Source organism: Sarcophilus harrisii, chromosome 2 (genome assembly GCF_902635505.1).
Source record: "Sarcophilus harrisii chromosome 2, mSarHar1.11, whole genome shotgun sequence".
In the NCBI taxonomy this organism is placed as follows: domain Eukaryota; kingdom Metazoa; phylum Chordata; class Mammalia; order Dasyuromorphia; family Dasyuridae; genus Sarcophilus; species Sarcophilus harrisii.
Window position 1 is genome coordinate 574,081,670 of NC_045427.1, and position 19,987 is coordinate 574,101,656.

The window sequence follows — 19,987 nt, forward strand, 5'->3', positions numbered from 1 at the left end:
TAGGCGGGTGGCTGCGGGGTCAGCGGGAGGCTGCACGCTTAGCCTTCTTCTCCCCACTATTCCTACCAACAGTACTGTTCCTTTGGATTTGGATGCCTCCTTTCCCTCAAGTTAGGGGTGGAGGGGTGGGGAAAGGGAGTAGGGTGTTTCCCAGATCTTTGGATCTTTCCTGCATTCAGATGGAAGTTGGGGGGGGGGGGGGGGGGGGGGGGGGAGGGGGGAAGGATAGAAAGCAAACGGAAGCAAGGCAGGAAAAAAAATTAAAATGGTAAAATCAAATTTGTAAGAGAAGGTGAGGCAAGGAGGTAAAGGACGTGTCTGCAGAGCGCGTGGGGAGAGGGGAACTGCCCAGGGAGGGTAGCTTGGGTGTGTGATTCCATAAATATAAGCACAATAGATACTATAAATATAAATACATGGAAATACTTAAAATCAGTCCAGTGCTTTTTTCTCCGCCCCGTCTTTATTGTTGGTCCGCGAGTAGGGCTCAAAGGCGGAGGAGCTCAGGTATCTTGCGGAGAGTTCTTGTAAATTCCCGGCCAATGAGCCAGCCATTGTCAGGGGGTTGGAGGAGAGGCGACTGGCGACCGAGCCCAGGAGCGATGGTACCGGCAGGCTGAAGAGACCGTGACCGGCGGCCGGGGCAGGATGCAGTCCTGAGGCCGAGGCGGGCCCCGCCGCGCTACTCACGGCCGGGGGATGCGGAGAGGAGCCGCCCGCCGGGCCGGAGGCCGAGCTGGAGCCGGAGCTCGAACTGCCGCTGCCGCCTAGGGCCGGAATGCTGGGGCCTCTCAGGGCCGAACCCAGAGCACCCGTGGCGCAAGGCGGCAGGAGGCCCGGCAGGCCAGGCGGAGAGAGCAGGCGGCCTTGCTCTAGGAGCCGGAGCACGCTGCAAGTGGCAGCCGTCTCGGACACTACGGAGCGCAGCTCCGAGTCCTTGCCTTGGTCTTTCTTCTGCTTTGTGCGCCGGTTCTGGAACCACACCTTCACCTGTGGCAGTCGACAGAAAGACAGAGGAAGGGAGAGAAACTATTAGAGAACCCTGGGGACGCGACCCACCCTCTGCAAGGACTCAGAAGGTTAGAAACCACCAACTATCCTTCTCCCTCCATCCAAAGGCCGAGGCTAGGGCACTTAGAGACAGGCGGGAACACAAACTAGACCAAGTTCAACCTCATCACAATCTCCAGGCTAAACTTCCTGGTGGGTAAACTTGATTGAAGCCCAACCAGAACCAGATCGTGAAACATTTCAAAATTATAATAACAACAATAACAGGTATTTCATTGACAGGTCCCTCCATCCACCTTCCATTCTCCCAATTTCTCAGAGACAAGGATTAAGATAATCGGGAAGGATGCCTCAAATCCACTCCCCACCCCGCCACACACAACTCCCCCTCACCAGCGGCTTCTCACTCTTACTGGGATTTGGGGATGGAGTTAATGAAGGCCTTTAAAAGTATGGTGAGTTAGGGGAGGTAGCCTTAAAACTCAAACAGAGATAAACAGGGTCAAGGGGTTTCACAATTTCTAGGGAAATTTAGATCCAAGACTTTTTAGAATCGTATTTGGGGAAGACGGTGGATTCTTTCTATCTCTTCCACTTCTATAAAGGTGAAATAGTTGCCCCGAATCTTAGGAAGATTTCTTAGTGGATTTTATTTACACACACACACACACACACACACACACACACACACTATGAGGAGATTGGAGTTAGAGTTTGGGAAAGCCCCGTCAGGCCGAGATTAAGACCTGACATTTAGGAAAACCTAAAGTTCTCCCAGTGAATACAGGAAGACATGATCTACTTACATCTCTATTCAATTTCAGTCAAACCGAGACAAGGACAAGGATTCCAAATGTTTGTGGTGAATTGGATGGGGAAGTGATGAAGAATTCAATTAACAGAACTTTGAAATTTTCTGTTTCCTTTATACTATCACCCCCATTCCCAATAACTTTTGAATCGGAAATTGGAAAAGACTGCAAGGGCTTGTCCCTAAAGCCCAGGGGGCTGTTCAGAGTTAAAGGACCTTTCCTATTGTCCAGGCATTTTGCTTTCCTTTAAGATTCTAGGGTAGCAGCAGCTCTGCTTATGGTCCTTGTCCCTGGACTGGCAACTTTTAAGAAGTGTTTTTGGTCTGTTTTGGTTTTGCTTTGTTTCTTTACTTCTGGTGGGGGAGGAAGGTGGGAACAGGGGTGGCATAGGAAGCACCAGAAAACACCTGGTTTTCTCCATTTCCTTTCCTGGAACCAAACCTCAGATCTTGTTCTTTCATCATTCATTTCCTCATCAGAGGAAATACCGACTAACCCACTTCAGCTTCTGAGCTATTTCGATCTGGTGTGGAGAAGTTCCAGAGAAAAAGAAAACCCTTGAGTATACATTATAAATTATAGGCTAAGCCTGATCAAAAAATCCCAGGAAGTCCCCAACACCTGTTTTCCTTACCAAGATACAGAAGAAACAGTTTTGAGTGTAGAGTCCTTGTCTCTATATGTAATCACACTTTACACATTGAACATATGCACAGAGAAGGCTTCCCAAAACAAAAAGGACCCCATATTGGAGGTCACTCTCCCAAACACTTTTCTTGCCTGTACTGAGTCACAACTAACAGAAGCACAGGAAAAGAAAAGCAGAGAATGGTTGAAGATTCCTAGATCAATTAATTAGACCAAGAAATCTTGGATAGAAATCATAAAAATAATCTTTATCCCTCTTCACTGAAAGGAATCTATCTGCTCCACATCTTAGGTTTTGTACTGGAAGTGAGGTGAAATGTCAGGGAACCAACATTATTTGACAAGACTTCATTAAGGCTAAATCCAAGAGTAAAATGTGTGTGTGTGTGTGTGTGTGTGTGTGTGTAGGGGGGGAGACCTCTCCCCATGGGAAAATCTCAACAGCTAGCTCCTCTTTTCTTCCTTTCATAATCACCAACAGGAGACAGAACTCCTCTCCACTAATTCTGGCATAAATATTGAGCATAGAATCCCAAAGAAGAGAGCAACTGAGACTTAGAGATCTAGGTATATTTTCCTGGGGGTAGGGTCAAATTGGGATACCCAGACCAAAGTTGAGAATCAGCTCTTTGTAGAGTCCAAGAAGCTAATAAATTGCTATGTCTGTGTTAGAAGCGGTGGTACAGTTTGGATTTGTCTCTGTTGTGCCAAGCAAAGGGGCAGAGGATATAAAATCTGGAGCTTCCCTATGTTTAAGGGCCCAGACGTTTGGGTAGAAAAGATCTGCCTTCTCTGATGCCATAGCCCACACAAGCCCAGTAGTTTTCTCTTTCCCTGGATGTTCTCTAGGTCTACAACAGGGTCTGAGAGGTGGTTTGGTGCTGAAGTGAGATGGCTGAGCATTAGGGCACGGGGAGTCGCTACCTGACCATACAGGGGTACTGGGCTGGTACCTGGGTCTCGGAGAGGTTGAGCTGCCTGGCCAGCTCGGTTCGCTCCCGCCCCACAACATACTGGCACCGCTGGAACTCCATCTCTAGCCGATATAGCTGTTCAGCGGTGAATGACGTTCGGGTCCGCTTTGGCCGGTCCAGGTCCAGGCCTTTGGGAAGAATGATCTCTCGGATGGAGCCCTTGGCATCTAGAAAGGGGCCACAAGGGGAAAAGACCAGTAGTCAGTATTCATTCGAACTACATTTCTTTCTTCTCCTTGCCCCCTCTAACCAACTTTTCAGGCCAGAAGTTCCAGGGACTACGCCGGTGACCCTACCTAGCTTAGCTGAAAGTCTGCAGGGAAGTCAAATATTGGGGTATCTAACTCCACTTAATTGGTCTGTCTGTTCCTGGGACATGGGTGGGGAGGGGAAGGTAGTTGGGGACAAGAGTCGGTTCAGTTTTGTTAGGACAAATCCCTTTGAATGAACAGCTAGGCTAGAAGACAAAATGCAATTGTAACCAGGGGGCAGAGCCCCCTCCTTCAGTTCTGGGCGCCCTAGGGCGAGAAGGAAAGCCGCTTTGCTTCCAGGGGCACAGCCCTCGCCACGGAAGAGGCCTCTTCCGATAGGGACGACTGGGAAGAGTAACCCCGTACGGTTTTAGGGTCCTCCGATCTGACAATTAGTATTCTGCCCCTTTCACCCACATACTCGCACTCGCAACCTACCCAGCACACGCACAAGAGCACAGAAGCCCACTTGCCCCAGCGCTCACACTGCCCGTGGTCCCGCCCGGGAGGAACGACTATTTACCAGGCCGTATTCGGGGTTCGTTTCCTCTTAGTCTTGGGGTTTCTTTCCCGCTTGGGGACAGATAATACCCCAAGAGGAATAGTCTGGGCTTCCGGATCCCCGAGAGCAGTTTCCCCAAAACATGAGTCAGAAATCATGGGGGCAGTGCCTCCCTTGGAGGCGAAGGTGAGCGTCCTTCTTTTCGGATCCCCCGCTCGCCGCCCCTCCGCCCCAATCAGCCCCGCCGGGTCTCCAAGGCTGCCCAAAGACAGGCCCCTTAACCTGCCAGAAACAACTTCCCGCTTCTCCATTCAAACCGCAGTTTGCCTTTTCTTTCTTTCCTTTTTTCTGCATCCCCCAAACCTCTGGTGCGTGGAAGGCAGGAGTGGATGTCCGTTTGCATTTCTGCCTCCCTCCAACCCATTTTTTTTCAGAAGCGATTGCCATAGGAGCTCGGGGTCGGCGGCCTCCTCCACCACCTTCTCTCCGGCTGCATCACTCAGTGCTTCAGCTTTCCCCGAAGATCCTCTCCGCCCCCACCCCGCCTCCCTTCCCCACCCTCGGGTCGGGGACTGGGCGAGGCCCCAGCACACCAAGTTGCTGAAGGCTCGGAAAGGAGACGAATGGCCTGGCTCAAGAGGCCGGAGGCTAGACTCGGAGCAAGGCAGAGGGTGGGGCCCCAGGGCCAGCAACTTTCTCCCGAAGTCCGAGCCGATCCACAACCTCAGAGGTCCCCACCCCCAACCGCCACGCTCCCCCATACACACATACGCATACACCAACACCCACACCCCACGGCCAAGCGGGCAAGATGCGGACGGAAGGTATCAGCTAAAGATCAACAGTCCGGGGAGAAGGGGACTGAAAGCTCCGATAAAGGGTCGGGGAGGACGACCCTATCCTCCCGAACCGTCTCTCTAAAGATACTCAAACCCCAAACGCTTTCTCCTTTCTGATCCCCTACCTCGAACCAGGATCCTTCTGCAATAGTCCGGGTCGGCAGAATTAGATTTATTCTTATTACAATCTTCCGAAGCGGCAGACGGGGAAAAAGTGCCCGGAGGTTCCTTCAGAAAAGAAGCGGAGATATTCCCTTCGCCCCCCTTGCTCTCTTTCCCCTCCTTATGTCCATTCTTCGAGACCCGGTTAGTCTCAGCGTCCGAGTGGCATCTAACGTCCATTTTGTCTGGTTTCCCAAACATGTAAAAGGCAAAAAAAAAAAAAAAGGGGGGGGGGGGGGTGGGGTGGGATAAGAATACCCCACTGCACACACGCACCCACAAAATACACCCCACAGACACTCGAGAGGAGAGGAGAAGAAGGGGGGAAAAAGCCACCACCGGCGAAACGAGATTGGCGATGGCACAAGCCTCTGGTGGTCAGCACAGTGGGGTCTGCAATACACTCCTGGAGATGCAGGTTGTCGTGTTGTGGTTCCCAGCGGAGTTGCGATTCAGCCTCATCAGTCCCAGCCTTCTAATAGGACTGTCCAGCTTCCCCCAGCCCAGCGATCAGATAGCGAACAGTGCAACTCTGAAATGATTTCTTGCCTGCCTTATTACTGAGACATAGAGATGTTGGACACCCAGAGGGACGCACACTCGCTGTTTCAATTGATTACGGGTAATTTCACAGCCTCCACGTTTCGGTTACCTCATGAATACACTAAATTGTTTGGATAATATATCAGATCGTAATGGATGGTTTCTGTGCTTGTCCCCAATCAAGTAGAGTTTAGCCAGTGAATAAACTGAAATGATTGGTCTTGCTTTCAGGAAACACACAATCAAAGACCCAGACTTCCAGAAAAACTTTTGACAAGATTCATCCTGAATTGTAAGCACCATTAGCAGCCATTATTAACTTCTAGTTTGCCTTTGACCCTCCAGATTATAAACTGACTAAAGGGGCTTTCTCTAGACACGCCAGATACATCTGAATAAAGCTACTTAAAAAAAAAAAAAAAAAGACAATAACTAAGACACCCCCTCCCCCCATACAACCTTCAGCAGGAGGAAGAACTCCCTCTTGGGAGAAAATGAAATCATAAAAAGAGAAAGTTTTGCTTAAGAGGATTTCCCTCCCACAGTAAGAACTGAACTCTTTAACACACCTCCATGCTGACAGCCATCTTAAACTTCCATCTCCTCTGTCCTTTTTAATGCCAGTGGATTAAAAAAATATTTTTGCATCCCCAAGAGTCCTGAGACTGCCCATTAAGGCACCAGTTTTCTTTTCAGATATGAGAGAGAGAGAGAGAGAACCCGTGAAAATCTAAACTGCATGATAGCCTTAAAAAAAAAAAAAGTTTTCCCCTAGCTATTTCATTGTCTCTGCTACAATATCTTTGAGAAAAGCAACAGCCAGTAATCCAATAAGACCATTGATTAGGCTACAATGATTCAATTCAAGCACATGGCCTTGTGCAAAGAGCATGCTCCAGCCCTTCTTGTCACCTTGCCGGGGCAGAAGCCCTCTTCATGCTGCTCTCCTTATTCATTCCTTTATGGGAAATGTAGAGCGAAAGGAGTGAAAGATGGCAATTATCTAATTGGACTATTAACAAACAATCCTCTGAGTGCGGCAGTCTGGCCGTGGTTCTCGGGCGGGGGGGAAGGGTCCCTGTTCCCCTGCCCTCATTCACAAAGAGTTTAGGGGCCGTGGAGGAAAGGGGGAAAGGGAAAGGAGGTGGGGTGGGGGGAGAGAATAGGTGGGAGGTTTTGCTGAGAATTTTTCCACACAATTCCAAGAATGGGGGTGGGTGGGCGGGGAGGGGGATAAGGGGGCGGACTGGGACTGCGGAGGAGGGGAAAGTGGTGTGTGGTGAGTGCGTGTTGGAGATTGAAGGAGGAGATCCGTGCTCTTACCAACCCTGAAATGTGTTCTGACTATGCTAGAGAGGAGCTGCACGCTCTAGTTATATTATTACGCCCTGCCCCACCCCCACTCCCTCCGCTACTTTCCCTACTCCTCCCTCTTCCCAGCCCTCCTCCCGTCTGGTAACCGACGGCCCTCTTCACTTCAGGTCGACAATAGTCTTCAGAACTGCCTCCCAGACTGGACCACCAATTTTAAAGGGGGATGAGATGGGGGTGGAGGCGTTGAAATCGAAGTGTAGAACACTGAATTTGGACTCGTTATCACCCTTTCCCCCCCTGTCCCCTCCCTCTCCCTCTCCTTCCCCATCTTCATTCCTTTCTCGGATCCCTGGGAAAATCGACCAGTTTTTGCAGCACGGAACCCAATGGCTTTCTGAGCTCGGTTTTACGCCCAGGGATATCCGGCGATTTGGCATTTCTTAACTTGGAGAGTGAAATTGTAGGGTGGGGGATGGGAGGGAGGTCGACAAGGCGGGAACAGGACAAGGAGAGATGAGAAGCTCTGCTACTTGGCCAAGTGGATTTATACCTCCTCGAAGAATACCTAGCATTTCATATCCGTGCGACTCATCAGCTCCGTTACGCCTTAAACGCATCCTTTGACTAAAATGAATTGTGAAGTTACTTCAATTCACGACTTGGGAGGGAATGGGGGAGGAGGTTGCATGGCAGTGGCAGTGAGGTATGTGTGCATACAAGTTCCTCTAGACCACCCTATTCATAGGAATACTCAGAGCTGAAAATCGGTTTCTTCCAACTTCCACAACAACCTAAGCACGAATCTCGAACAGCACCCCCAGTTTTCTTAACTGGATGAAGGACTGAACGGGTTGAGAAATGAATTGAGGGGAACAGTCAGAAAAACAAACGCGAGAATTAAAGCATTATTTTAATACATTGTTACTACCACCACTCTCCTTTTGACATGCTTTCCTCTCCCCTCCCTCCTCCCCACATAGAGGGGAGAGAGAGAGACCCGACAGATTCGAAACAAAACAAACAACAACAAAAAAAGCAAATACTTTTCTAGCACAGAGATCTCAAGCTGGCCCAGGCCCACCTCCTTAGGCTAAACCCAGCTTGCAGAGACATTTTTCCATTGGCCCTTTTATCCATTTAATATAGATAAATAGACATATCCATTCGATACAGAATAAGCGTTTGCTTATTCGAATTGCGTATCTTGAAATTCGGAGATCATTTAGATTCTGTCCCTAGTCTCCAGGCCTCTACGAAAATTCAGAGTGCTGGGTAGGGCCCGAATTGAGACATTATTATCCTCCCCATCCCATGCTGCCCTTTTAATTCAGGAAATCTTTAAGCTCGAGAAAAAAACTTGTCGAGTGTGGTCTTCTTTTTTCACAGTAGTGACTAGCCTAGTATCTATTGTGAGGGTGGTACAGGGATGTCAGTCTCCAATTTACACTGGTCCCTGGTCCGCAGGTAATGTGAAAGGGATGACCGGTGGAAACAGATCGGTATGCGGTTTTCTTTCTTTCCTGTTCTCCCTCACATTCCTACTCACTGAATTGGCCTTCCTAAGTGGTCTTGACCCGAAATAGTACAGCCGAAACTTCCATAGTTCCCAGTCTGGGTTCTGGGTCCTGGGTTCATCACAGAGGCTAATTTGTAAAGTCCTCTTTGCATTTGGAAACTGCCTCCTGGTGGCGGGCAAGAGTGCTGAATCTAGAGACCCCAGAGAGGGAGAGATGAGAGGAGGAGGAGGAGGAGGAGGAGGAGGAGGAGGAGAGAGAGAGAGAGAGAGAGAGAGAGAGAGAGAGAGAGAGAGAGAGAGAGAGAGGAGAGAGAATAAGCCACTTCACCAATCTCACAATAGAGACCCTCACTAAGCTACTGAGAATTTCAGACTCCTGCAAGGCCATTATTTAGCTCTTCTGAGCCTGGAAAGCCCTGGTACCCAGAGATGGGGCAATGGAGGATGTCATTATCAACCTACCACCAAATTCTTAATAGCCTTCAGAGAACCCCCAATCCTAAAAGATTGAACAAAATTTAAAAGAATAATGGGATAAATTCTCCCCTCCTAGCCAAATTACGATGTGCATTCACTCAGGCAGGCAAACAGACTGGAGTGGATGTGTTGGTTTCAAAGCAATTCTTATACTCCCTTCAGTGACTGATACAAGAGAAAAGAGAATGAGACAACTCCTAGACCAAAAAAACCAGTCTAGTTTCTAGACTAGAAAAACCTAGTAGGTTTTTCCAAATGATGATTTGAAGTTGAAGAATGGCCTTCCTTCTCCCTTCCAGATTTGATTATTTGGAGTAACTAATACTAGCAATAATAATACACAATTTTATTTTGCTTTACAGTTACTTCACGATTTACCATCCCAATTTCTGTACTTGAAAACTTTGTAGGGTAAGTAATGCAAGTATTACCATTCCCTTTTTACAGATGAGAAAACAAGTTCAGAGAGTTTAAATGATTTCTCATTATACTTCCTGCAAGTTTGAACTGCATTCCAAAATCTAACCTGGGCTCTTTTAAGTGAGCTTTCCTCTTCTCTTTCCAGGTACCAAGTTTCCATCTTACTTTCCTGCCACCAAGTCCAAACCATGTAGCTGCCCACAAAGTGCCTCTATCTGTGTGCTGGGGACAACTCATACTAGCTGTCAGAATTGATGGCTAAATTTTTAACATGATCATTTACATTTCAGAAATGGGCAAGTACAAATCAAGGCTTGATTTTTTGGGGGGGGGGGGAGGGGGGGAGAGGAGCGGGAAGGGTGTCTTTATTGTCTAGACTTAAAAAAGTGAAGAAGAAAGTGTTAATGCAGATTAAACCTAAAGGTGTGTCTAAAGTACCTTCCTTCTTTCCCACACAGATTGTTAATTCTGCTATACTCCCTACCCCCTTTAATGTGTTATCTTCCTCCATTAAAATGTAAGTTCCTTGAAGGCAGGGACTGTCTTTCTAGTTTGTGTCTGTATTCCTAGTCACTTGCACAGTAATAAGTAAATAATAAATAATAAATAGAATTTATCTATTATCTTTTTTATACACACATATGTATATATATAAATATGTATGCACGATTACTTTCCTTGTGGTTTTGCAGCAGTAAGCAGATCTCTTCAAACCATGAGTCCTGCGTTCATTGAATAAAACCACATTTGCACAGAATTTAATACTTTTCAAAATATTTCCACATATCATTTTATATTACATGTTACACATACATTATAAACTTCTCCTCTGTTCCTACTATATGCTTTCTGATTTCTCCCCAACAATGAAAGAGATTTTTGTTGCTGATCACCTTGTTATAAACTGGGACAAGCATCTGGGAGGAGAGATACATAAGCTATACATACTTATATAATATACTTAAAATAATATATTTATGTTAATCAGGCCACTAATACTTAATTTTTATGCAAACTTTTTTTTGCTAAAGAATTCCAAAAGAGGATTCCTAGAGAATCTGAACATGAAATGGAGTCATGGATGTTAACTATTTATTAAATTACCATTATATTATTAATCAATATCATTCAAGTTACTCTTTACAACTTGATTCTCTATCCTTTGGCTTGAAGACAAAAACCATGTTTTACTCTGTTTGTGTATCTCACAGGACTCAATTGTGGTTATTCAGAAAATATATACAATGAATCCAGATTGGTGTAGGAGGCATTTCAGGCTACAAGAGTGTTCCTGTATTTAAATCCTCAAAATAACAAAATCATATAGGCATATAGTTCATCACTAACATTTATCTATTTGTTACATCTGATGATATTGTTGGTGATTGAATTAAAACAATTTGTGTATTAATAATTAGACTGGGTTTGTGTGTGTGTGTGTGTGTGTGTGTGTGTGTGGACATTTTAGAAGATTATAAAATTTGGTGGGAAAATTTCATTAAAAAATAGTCTTTCTTTCTCAGACTTTTACAGAAAAATTGACTAAAGTCAATTCAAGGTCTCCAAAAGAAAAAGGAGAAATGAGGCAGGTATCTGGTTAAAGATAACCAGACACACAAATTATACCTAAATTACTTGCCAAAGTATTCTTTGGTTCATTAGAATGCGTCCTGACTTCACCATCACTTTTACTTCACCATCGATAATCATGAAAATTCAAAACAGAAAAAAGGTTGATGAATTAATTTAAATTGATTTAACAGTTGAAGAAATTGAGCCTCAGAAAACTGATTTGTCTGTGGTCACAAAATGAGTTAGTGCCACGCCTGGGATTAGAACCTCAAAACTGTTTAAATAGCATGGGAATTAGTGCTATGACATCTCACTTGATTTTTTATTGAAACTAGGAAATTCTTACTTTATTTTCCACTTCATTCAAATCCCATTTCTGTGAACACTTGGAAGAATTCTTTTAAGGCAAAGATTCTTTCCTCCAAGCTTGCATAGTTTTAGCTTCTTTTTTTTTTTCCCTTCAAGAAGAGCAGCAGGGGGAAGGAGAAAGTGTTTGGCAAAGAAGCTGAGGTAACCAAATGTTCTTTATTAACAGGTATTGTTGCACCAGCTCTTTGGGAACAGCATAACATAATATGCTGAGACATCATTTTAAAAAAGAACTACATCTAAGAAGGTTACACAACCAGAAATTAACTTTCAAGAACAATGAAACTTAGCATGTAATAATAAGGATTAATTAAAAAATAAGAATATACCTAGCATTTACATAGTGACTTTAATCACCAAATGAAAGTACAAGCAGTAGCTAGTTTACCATCATAGAATACTATCATTATTCCCATTTCATAGATTTCAGTGGGGGAAAGGAGAAGGGCTACTACATTTAAAATATTTAAATAATAAATTCCACATAAAAGGTTAGTTATCTATTATCAGTTAGTCATCTGTGCTATAGATAAAGTTGGAGTTAGTTAATATACGGGATAAAGAAGAACAATTGACAATTTTTTTTGATTATGTTATTGGTTCTTCAAACAAATGAACACATTGTAAGCCACGAATAAGTAAAATAATATGTACATAACAAGTTGTGCTCTAGGGAATTGAACTCAGTTAACTCCTTTAAATATTGTAATTATGTAAAACATGACAACTATCCAATATTTAGAATCAAAATATTTTAGACATGGAAGAGATGGATATTAGCATTCTCCTTTTCCAATCTGTTAATTTTCAAATTGAGGGGAAAAAAAGCAACTGAACTCCAGAAAAGGGAAATTAATTGGTTAATGACAAAGCTAGTACTAGGACCAAGTCTTATTTGGACTTAAATGTTAAATAAAAATTAATTAATAGATTTAATCATTTTTCTTCCTTGCTACAGCTATTAGGTAGGGAAAAGTCTTTAGCTATTGTGCTGATGAAGCATCTGGAGGAGTGTTGATTTTTTTTAACCTTTCATCTGAAAGTTGGGCATGGCACTGTAAAAAACTAGAACTTGTTTTAGACTAAAAAATATGTGGTTAAGTCATAGAAAACAAGCCAGGGAAGTTTCTACTATGATACTCTCATTTCTTATAAAATATTTTTCAGTAACTGGTTGGATAGTGATTTCATTTTGGGTTTTCCTAAAGAGTTTTTGATCATATTGTTTCTAGATGTCTTAAAAAAGACAGTGACAATAAGAAGATATATGTAATACATGAAGAATATCAGACTTACAATAGGAAGTACTGTTCTATTTTGATTGGCTTTTTATACTTGGTCACCTTCATATAGCTGACCTAGAGCAAAGCTGCAATTTCCTTCTTTGCAAAATGAGATATTACATGCATTTTTAGGCAGCATGGTATGACGGGTCAAAGGTGTCCTCCAAAGGGAATAAGCAGGTTTTCTCCAACTATAATCAACAATGAGTCACATCTTTATTATTAATTTTGAGATTGATATAGAGATATATAAAGAGAATGTAAGATTCCACTATGCTTATTATTTGTTGATTCCTAAAGGAAAAGAAAGCATTATTTGATAGAATAAAATATTGCCTTATAGGCATTTGCATGACTACCTCCTATCCATACATCACTCAAGATTCTTTGAAAATGTTACATCAGAAGTAGCCCTGTATAATGATCCATTAAAACAATAACAACAAAAATAAAATAGGTAGATCTATGCTTGCCAAAGAGATTCACCACTGATGGTCAAAATCGACCATAGAGTCCAAGTCAAAGATAAAATTTGTGGGTGTAGTAATATACCACATGGTTCTGGTATGGTGTTTTGGTTTTGGTATGACATGGTGCCATATGTTCAAGCCCCCATAACATTGCAGAGCTTCCACCACTTAAAGGACTCTGGTCCACACTGAAAAGACTAAGTAGTTGAAGAATGTCTACTAACCTAAATTTTAGTTGGCTACCTTTCAGAACTTGTTTGATAATATGTATATTTGATAGGTACATTAGACAACAAGCTGGACCTATAGTTGAACAGGTCAAGGGTAGGGGGGAAATAATAATTTTCATGTACCCACTAGTACCAGGCATTATGCTAAGTGCTTTACACATATTATGTCATTTATATAGGAGAATAGGTTACATGGTGATAATGATGACATCTACAATGAATAGATTGCTTTCACAAAATTGCAAAGTCCAGGCTTTTCATGAAAACAAATGCCATCTTTTAAATATTAAAAAAAAAATCACCTTTTAAATATTAACATTTTATGGGTATTTCTATATGGCAATGAGTTAGGAAACACTCCTGCCTCTGAATTAAAGATTAGCAGCACATTGAAGGCAATGGAGAGATATTTGGCAGATACTAACACAGTGTAACACATAACTAATTAGGGAAGACCTCCAAAGAAGAATGAGAGTAAAGGCTGATATCAAGTAATTAAACAATAGTAATAGAATGATAAGCAATAAAAAAAGAGCAAGGATGGCAGATACCCTGTTTATATCAGGAGAAAATCAAGGAAGGTTTTCAGCACATGGTTACTCAGAGATAAGGTGTAGAAAGAACATGAATGAACATTGCTGAAGATGTGTCTGGCATAGGTAGATTGCAATTTGCATCTCCAGAGGGAATTCCAGACTGGATATAATCCCAAATCTGTTTGAGTATGATGCAAAGTTGGTTCTGGAGTCAGGAATATTTGGGTTTCCAAATCCTAACACTAGCTATTTGACCACTTAATCTCTCAGTGCCCCAGGCAATGAAACTATAAATTTAAAAAATTGGTGAGGGGAGCTGCTAAAGCAGGAGTTTCCTGCACTAATAAAATTACCTCTCTCCCCTGTCTCAAAACAAAAGACAAAAAACAAAACAAAACAAAACAAAAAAAGCCGACCCCCCCAACTGAACAAATCCACCTCCCTTGAATTTTCTGCTTCACATATTCTATCAGAAAATGAATTATTAATTTTACCTCTATAAAATACATATTAAATACACATACATATTGTTAATTCCATCTTAGATGGTTAGATAGACTAACGGAAGAAATCAAATGGCTTGTCCAAAGCCACTCTGAGTCACTGATGTTAAGGGAGACCATGAGGGATGCAGTACTTGCTAATCAAAGATTGAAGATATATTTGAATGACTTAATGAATCTTCTGTTTGTTCATCCTAAAAGCATGCCATCACCTTCAACAAATAGGAAGTTGTAGAGGACAGAGGAAGTGAAAACAGAAACTCTGACATCTACAAATGGCACAACAACCCAAAATGATTGGAATAGGGGTGGAAATGCTATTTTTGGAACAAAACAATTGGTCAGAGTACTGACTAGCCCAAATCCATAGACGGGATGACATTCCTAAGGCAGAGATGTTATAATGCAGTGTATTGAGTAACTCATAATACTACTACTTATGGCACTTTCCCTCTTCAAAAGTGCTTTACAAACATTAACTAATTAAATCAGCATGACTTCTGTAAGGGAAAATTGAGCCTCTTTAATCTGTTTGAATTCTCTGAAAAAGCTAATAAAATTAAGGTATAATGTTCGTGGAGAGGAATGCACAAAGCAATAAACAGCTTTTGTGAAGGATTAAACGTGGAAGTATAGTTGTGGCATTTCATAATTTCAAAAGCTGTTTATGGTGAATTTATTCCAACGCTACAAACATCATTTCTGTTGTTCAATGGGTCAAAAGAAGACCCAGACTCTTAACACCATAAAGGCTTTCTTGCCTCAAGCCAATCAGAAGAGCAGCTGCAACAGACACCTGAGGACCTCCATTAAAGCCATTTCTGGGTGGGGCTTAGCTGAGTGGTAGTTGGATAGAAAGCAGAAAGACAGAAAGTGAACAGCATGGGGCTTTGTCATAGATGCTAAAAAGGTACTTGCTAGAAAATATCTGAAGAACTGAGGATTAAATTTCATCACTATAATGTGCTATAGATTATGCTATCTAGGAACTAAATATCTGGAGAGAAGCTGAGTTAGATGTTGGATCAATCCATTATTTCATTAAAGAATGTTTCCATATATTTGGACACTATGTATACATCACATTTCCATATGCATTTTCTTTTGGTAGTAAATAAATTTTGGTAGTAAAATGGTAGTAAAAATGAGATACATCATTTTAATTTGTTGATGAGAAAACACAGAAGCACAGAAGATAAAACATATACATTCTAATTCTGATTTCACAAATAAGAATTTTTAGGATTCTTCATTTGGTTGACCCTTATTAAACAGATTACAGACAACAATCCCAATCATTCAGTCATATTCTCCCCTATCCCTTGCCACATTATCTATGCAATTGCTCTGCATGCCTCTGGCCAATAAAAATAGCTTCTTTTTACTGAGATGATTACATGACACCTCTTGACCAATGCCACACCACGGTTTTATTAGCTTCTCAGCTAAGAAAAGTGAAAAAATGAAGAGGATATGAGAGAGAGAAAATGAGAGCTCAGTATCCAAACTAGAGCAATTGGATCATTGAGGTCAAGTCTACATAGAGTGGGGCAGATAATTCTACAGATTCTGTGACTCTGCTACACACACACACACACACACACACACACACACACAGACACACACACACACACAAACATACATGTATCATTTTTACTGAAATTTATGACAGAATCATATCATCTAATTTGACTCTCATTTTACAAATGAGGATCCATAGATTGGGGAATAACAGAATAACAGCTGTTATCTTGAAGTAATAGAATATTATTGAACCATCAGAACAATAATACCTTCCAAGATAGCAGAGTTCCAAAGACATGTTTTGTAGGACAAGCAAGATCTGATGCAAGTGGACAGAAAAAAAAGAAAAGAAAAGAAAGAAAGAAAGAAAAAGAAAAGCAAGATAAATAAAAAAAAAACTCTGAGCATACTAGGGAAAAAATTATTCAGTGGTATCCCCAAGTTCCCATGTTCCTATCCATGGTCCTTCAGGGTCCCGAGCATAATTCATCTCTAAAATTAAATTAAAATTCGTTCATGGATTTGTTTTTTAAGATATAGTTTTGTTGGATGAAATAGCTTTAACAAGGATATTCTTAGGATAATGCTATATTGCTACAAGTCTTCAAGAGCTACAATTTGTGAAGAACTGAAACAAAGGATTAGCTAAAGGGCAATAACAAGGTACTTGGAGGGCATGAGAAAGTTATGACACAATGCAACCAAGGAATTACACAGAAGTGGTATAAAGAATTCTGTCAAGGAAGTATAATGTTGAAAGGGAGGAAAAAAGAGCTGGGGAGCATGACATAACAGAAGTGCAGCCCACTCCATGATTTACTGCTCTCCTGGTATCCACCCAATGAGAAAAAAAATAAAGCTTCCAGAAGACTGGATAGATCTCCAGTGGTAAGCTTATGAGAAGACACAGTCAAGAGTCAAATAGGATGGGCAATAATAGATGTCATCTTGATCACTGAAGGAAATACCCACATCAAAATATTCATTGAAAATGAACATATATAAAAAGAAGTATATAATGAATACAATGTTATAATTGTAACCACTGTACTACACTTATATAGCACAATAAAATTTATAAACTGTTTTCCTTACATCAATCTTGTTAAGTGGCTGGTACACCATATTAAACACATTTTACAGATAAATAAACGGAGATTCAAAGTAAACTGAGACTCTCCAGCATTACAGAGCTAGAAAATGATACTGTGAGCTCAAGATTGGAACTCAGGTCTTATATCTTCAAGTTCAATACTTTATCTACTATTCTCTAGGTTGACAGCTTTAGAATATTATGAAATCTTTGCAATATAAGTCTGAGAATTCTTATGAGCTCCAAACATTGTGATTTTGATTTTTATTGATTACAAAATGCATCATATAACAAAGTATGAAAAATAAAACAAAATGTCTTGGAGAGAGAAAATAAATGGATGTTTTATGCATCTAATTGTTGGGTGGTTTTATTTTCAAATGTTTGTAGATGCTTTGATTAATAATATAAAAATTCATTTAAAAGCAATGCTGCTTTTATAGTGGCCTTTTTTTCACCATATATTCTCAATCAATTGAAACTAATACAACTGCTATCATATGAAGTTCTGAAACATATTGATATCAAAGACATTTCAGTGGTATATATGGTCAGACAATTAATGTGTAGGTTAATTTTGTTGAACTTTTTTTTCTTTCTTTTTTAATTCTTTGTCATAAGAAATGGGTTAAGGAATGAAGGACATATTCAAAAATGAAAGATGCCAATAAAATTTTTTAAATGATTTTAAAAGGTAATTTGTGTGTTCTAAAAATATGGAAACCAATATTGTACAGTATAGCCAAAACTTCTCTGTTCCAAGAAACTGAAACAAATTCTTGCTGTATGTTTTTAAAATGTAATTTCTAAGCTCCTATGAAAGCAGGGAACCATAGAATCATAGAATGTTTAGACTAGAAGGTATCTTGGAATTTCTGGGATACTAAATTTAGAGCTGAAAGGGACCTTAGAAGCCATCAAATCCAACCCTCTCATTTTACATTTGAGGAGGACTAGTCCCAAAAGGGTCAAGTGACTGATCCAGAGAGCAGAGTCACAAATGGGCTTCACATTTCCTAATTTCTACTACAATGGTCTTTGTACTTCTCAGCATAATGCCAAATGGTGCAGGATCCATTTGGACTGGTCCAGCATTTTGAAATGCTGTAAACTTAAGGGAAGAGGCTGGAGGGGGTCAGGTGGGATAGCAGATTTGTTCCTATGGGCTTTGTGATTGCTTTAAATTTGGCCGGACTCCGAGAAAGATTTTTTTTTATTATTATTATTATAATAGTTTAGTACTGCAGGCACCCATTTGGTAGAGGAGCAATTTGGGTCGTATTGTTGCAGGAAATATTGTTGGTTTTACCACGTAATGGTAATCAATTACAATTATTTTAATTGACTTTCTAATTATGTCTCAGAGAGAGGAGGAGGGAGAAAGTGCTAGGTGGCTCAGCTACAGAGCAACACATGGGAGCCATAGAACTCCAAATGTGACATCTATTTAAAAAAGCAGGGGAAAAAATTGTTTTTAATGAAAAGCAGAACCAAATTATTAGGTAAAATTTTTGCTCCAGGAAAAAAAAAATCATTCTTCTTAGATATACAGCAGAACTTAATTTATGGGATCATAGGGCTAGTACTGAAAAGAACTTCAGAGGTCAGCTAATTCACCCTCTCATTAAATAGATAAGGAAACTAAGGTCTAAGTGCTTTGTCCAAGCATACAAGAGTCAGTATTCAAACTCAAGTCCAAACGTGACTAAGTACTCTTTACACAGTACTTAGAAGATCAATTTGACAGGAAATGTATGGTAAATCAAATAGCTATTCTAAAGTTTGCACTATATAAAATAATATTAATGAAGTTTGTATTCATAGATTCGTTGAATGTTAAAGATATAAAAGATATGTGAGAATATCTAGTCCTATCAATGGGGAAACTGGAGTCCTAGTTGAGGGAAGAGTTTCAAAGTCATAGAATGAATTAGAGCAAGGACCCCTGACTCCAAGGCCAATGTTCTGTGTGCCATAATATATCTTCTAAATGTTTATGAGATGAGGGAAGGAGTAAAACTTGGAATGAGTCATGAGTATTATCTGGTCATTCAAGTCACACTTGAGACAATAACTTAGCAACAACATCTTTGCTCAGTGGTATTTCTCCATAGGCAAGAAAGTGGAGTTGAGACTTCTGTTTAAATTCAAGTTCCTCCACTTACCTGGCTGTGTAGTTTTGGAAAACCTTAATATCTTTGAACTCAGTTTTTTCATCAATGTTGTGAATACTCCAGGATTGAAGAATACCTCAAAGAACCAAACTGTGTAAAATAATAGTAGTGCAATTTTTTAAAATATTAAGGCAAATAAAATAAAGATAGCATGAAAATTTATGTTTCAAAGTAATATTATAATAACCTCTACCTCACTTGCTTGAATATAGACAAATTATCATATGATTTACTTAATTACCAAGTAAGACTTCTAATATCCACTAAAACTAGTATAGGTCTGATCAGCCAGACTGTAACTTGACTCTAACATAGTATTGTGATTTTGGTCCTCTTTGACAATGAAGGACAACAACAAATAACTTTGATGTACAAGTCAAGGCTCTTGATTCTATTTACTTCTCTTGCCATGAACAAAGAAGTGCCATATCAAGACCCCTTTCTTCCCTTTAGAGAAATCAGGATAGGACCAATAATAAAACAGAAAGAATATGATCATAATTTGATGGGCAGTCATAGGATGCTGTCATTCATCTGAAAAGTTCCCTCAGTAAAGGGGAAATACAGGAGTTAGAGGCAGTGGTTGACTTGCCTACTATTTTGAGGTGGAGAAAAACTTCTTAGTTTAGGTTTGTACTATTAGTAAATTGCCCAAAGTTCTGATTCATATCAGTTGGAACCTGTAATAGATTACATAGATCAAATGTTGGACTTTGAATTAATAATTCAATAATTATATAATGCATACTATGTACCAGGTACAT

The 19,987-nt window shown here is 40.9% G+C and overlaps 1 protein-coding gene and 1 long non-coding RNA gene across 2 annotated transcripts; one reads left to right on the forward strand and one right to left on the reverse strand.

Moving 5' to 3' along the window:
• Positions 1-430: 430 nt before the first annotated feature.
• VAX1 (ventral anterior homeobox 1) lies at positions 431-5,400 on the reverse strand. Its single transcript, XM_003755336.2, has 3 exons — positions 5,163-5,400; positions 3,425-3,612; positions 431-990 (listed from the first exon to the last, which is right to left on the reverse strand). Exons 1-3 carry the CDS (start codon positions 5,398-5,400, stop codon positions 433-435), a joined length of 984 nt encoding a protein of 327 aa, XP_003755384.1. The 3' UTR covers positions 431-432.
• Positions 5,401-7,195: 1,795 nt separating this feature from the next.
• On the forward strand, positions 7,196-9,787 carry LOC116421899. The gene is made up of 3 exons (XR_004232487.1): positions 7,196-7,759; positions 9,412-9,460; positions 9,615-9,787. It is a non-coding gene; the product is annotated as an uncharacterized LOC116421899 (long non-coding RNA).
• The last annotated feature ends 10,200 nt before the right edge of the window (positions 9,788-19,987 follow it).

Bases quoted from the DNA above. Each gene is read 5' to 3' on its own strand.
- VAX1 (XM_003755336.2), bottom strand. From the start codon at position 5,400: ATGTTTGGGAAACCAGACAAAATGGACGTTAGATGCCACTCGGACGCT. The intron at 3,613-5,162 runs GTAGGGGATCAG...GCCCCTTTCTAG, and splicing joins CAGAAGGATCCTGGTTCGAG to ATGCCAAGGGCTCCATCCGA. The intron at 991-3,424 runs GTACCAGCCCAG...CGACTGCCACAG, and splicing joins TCAACCTCTCCGAGACCCAG to GTGAAGGTGTGGTTCCAGAA.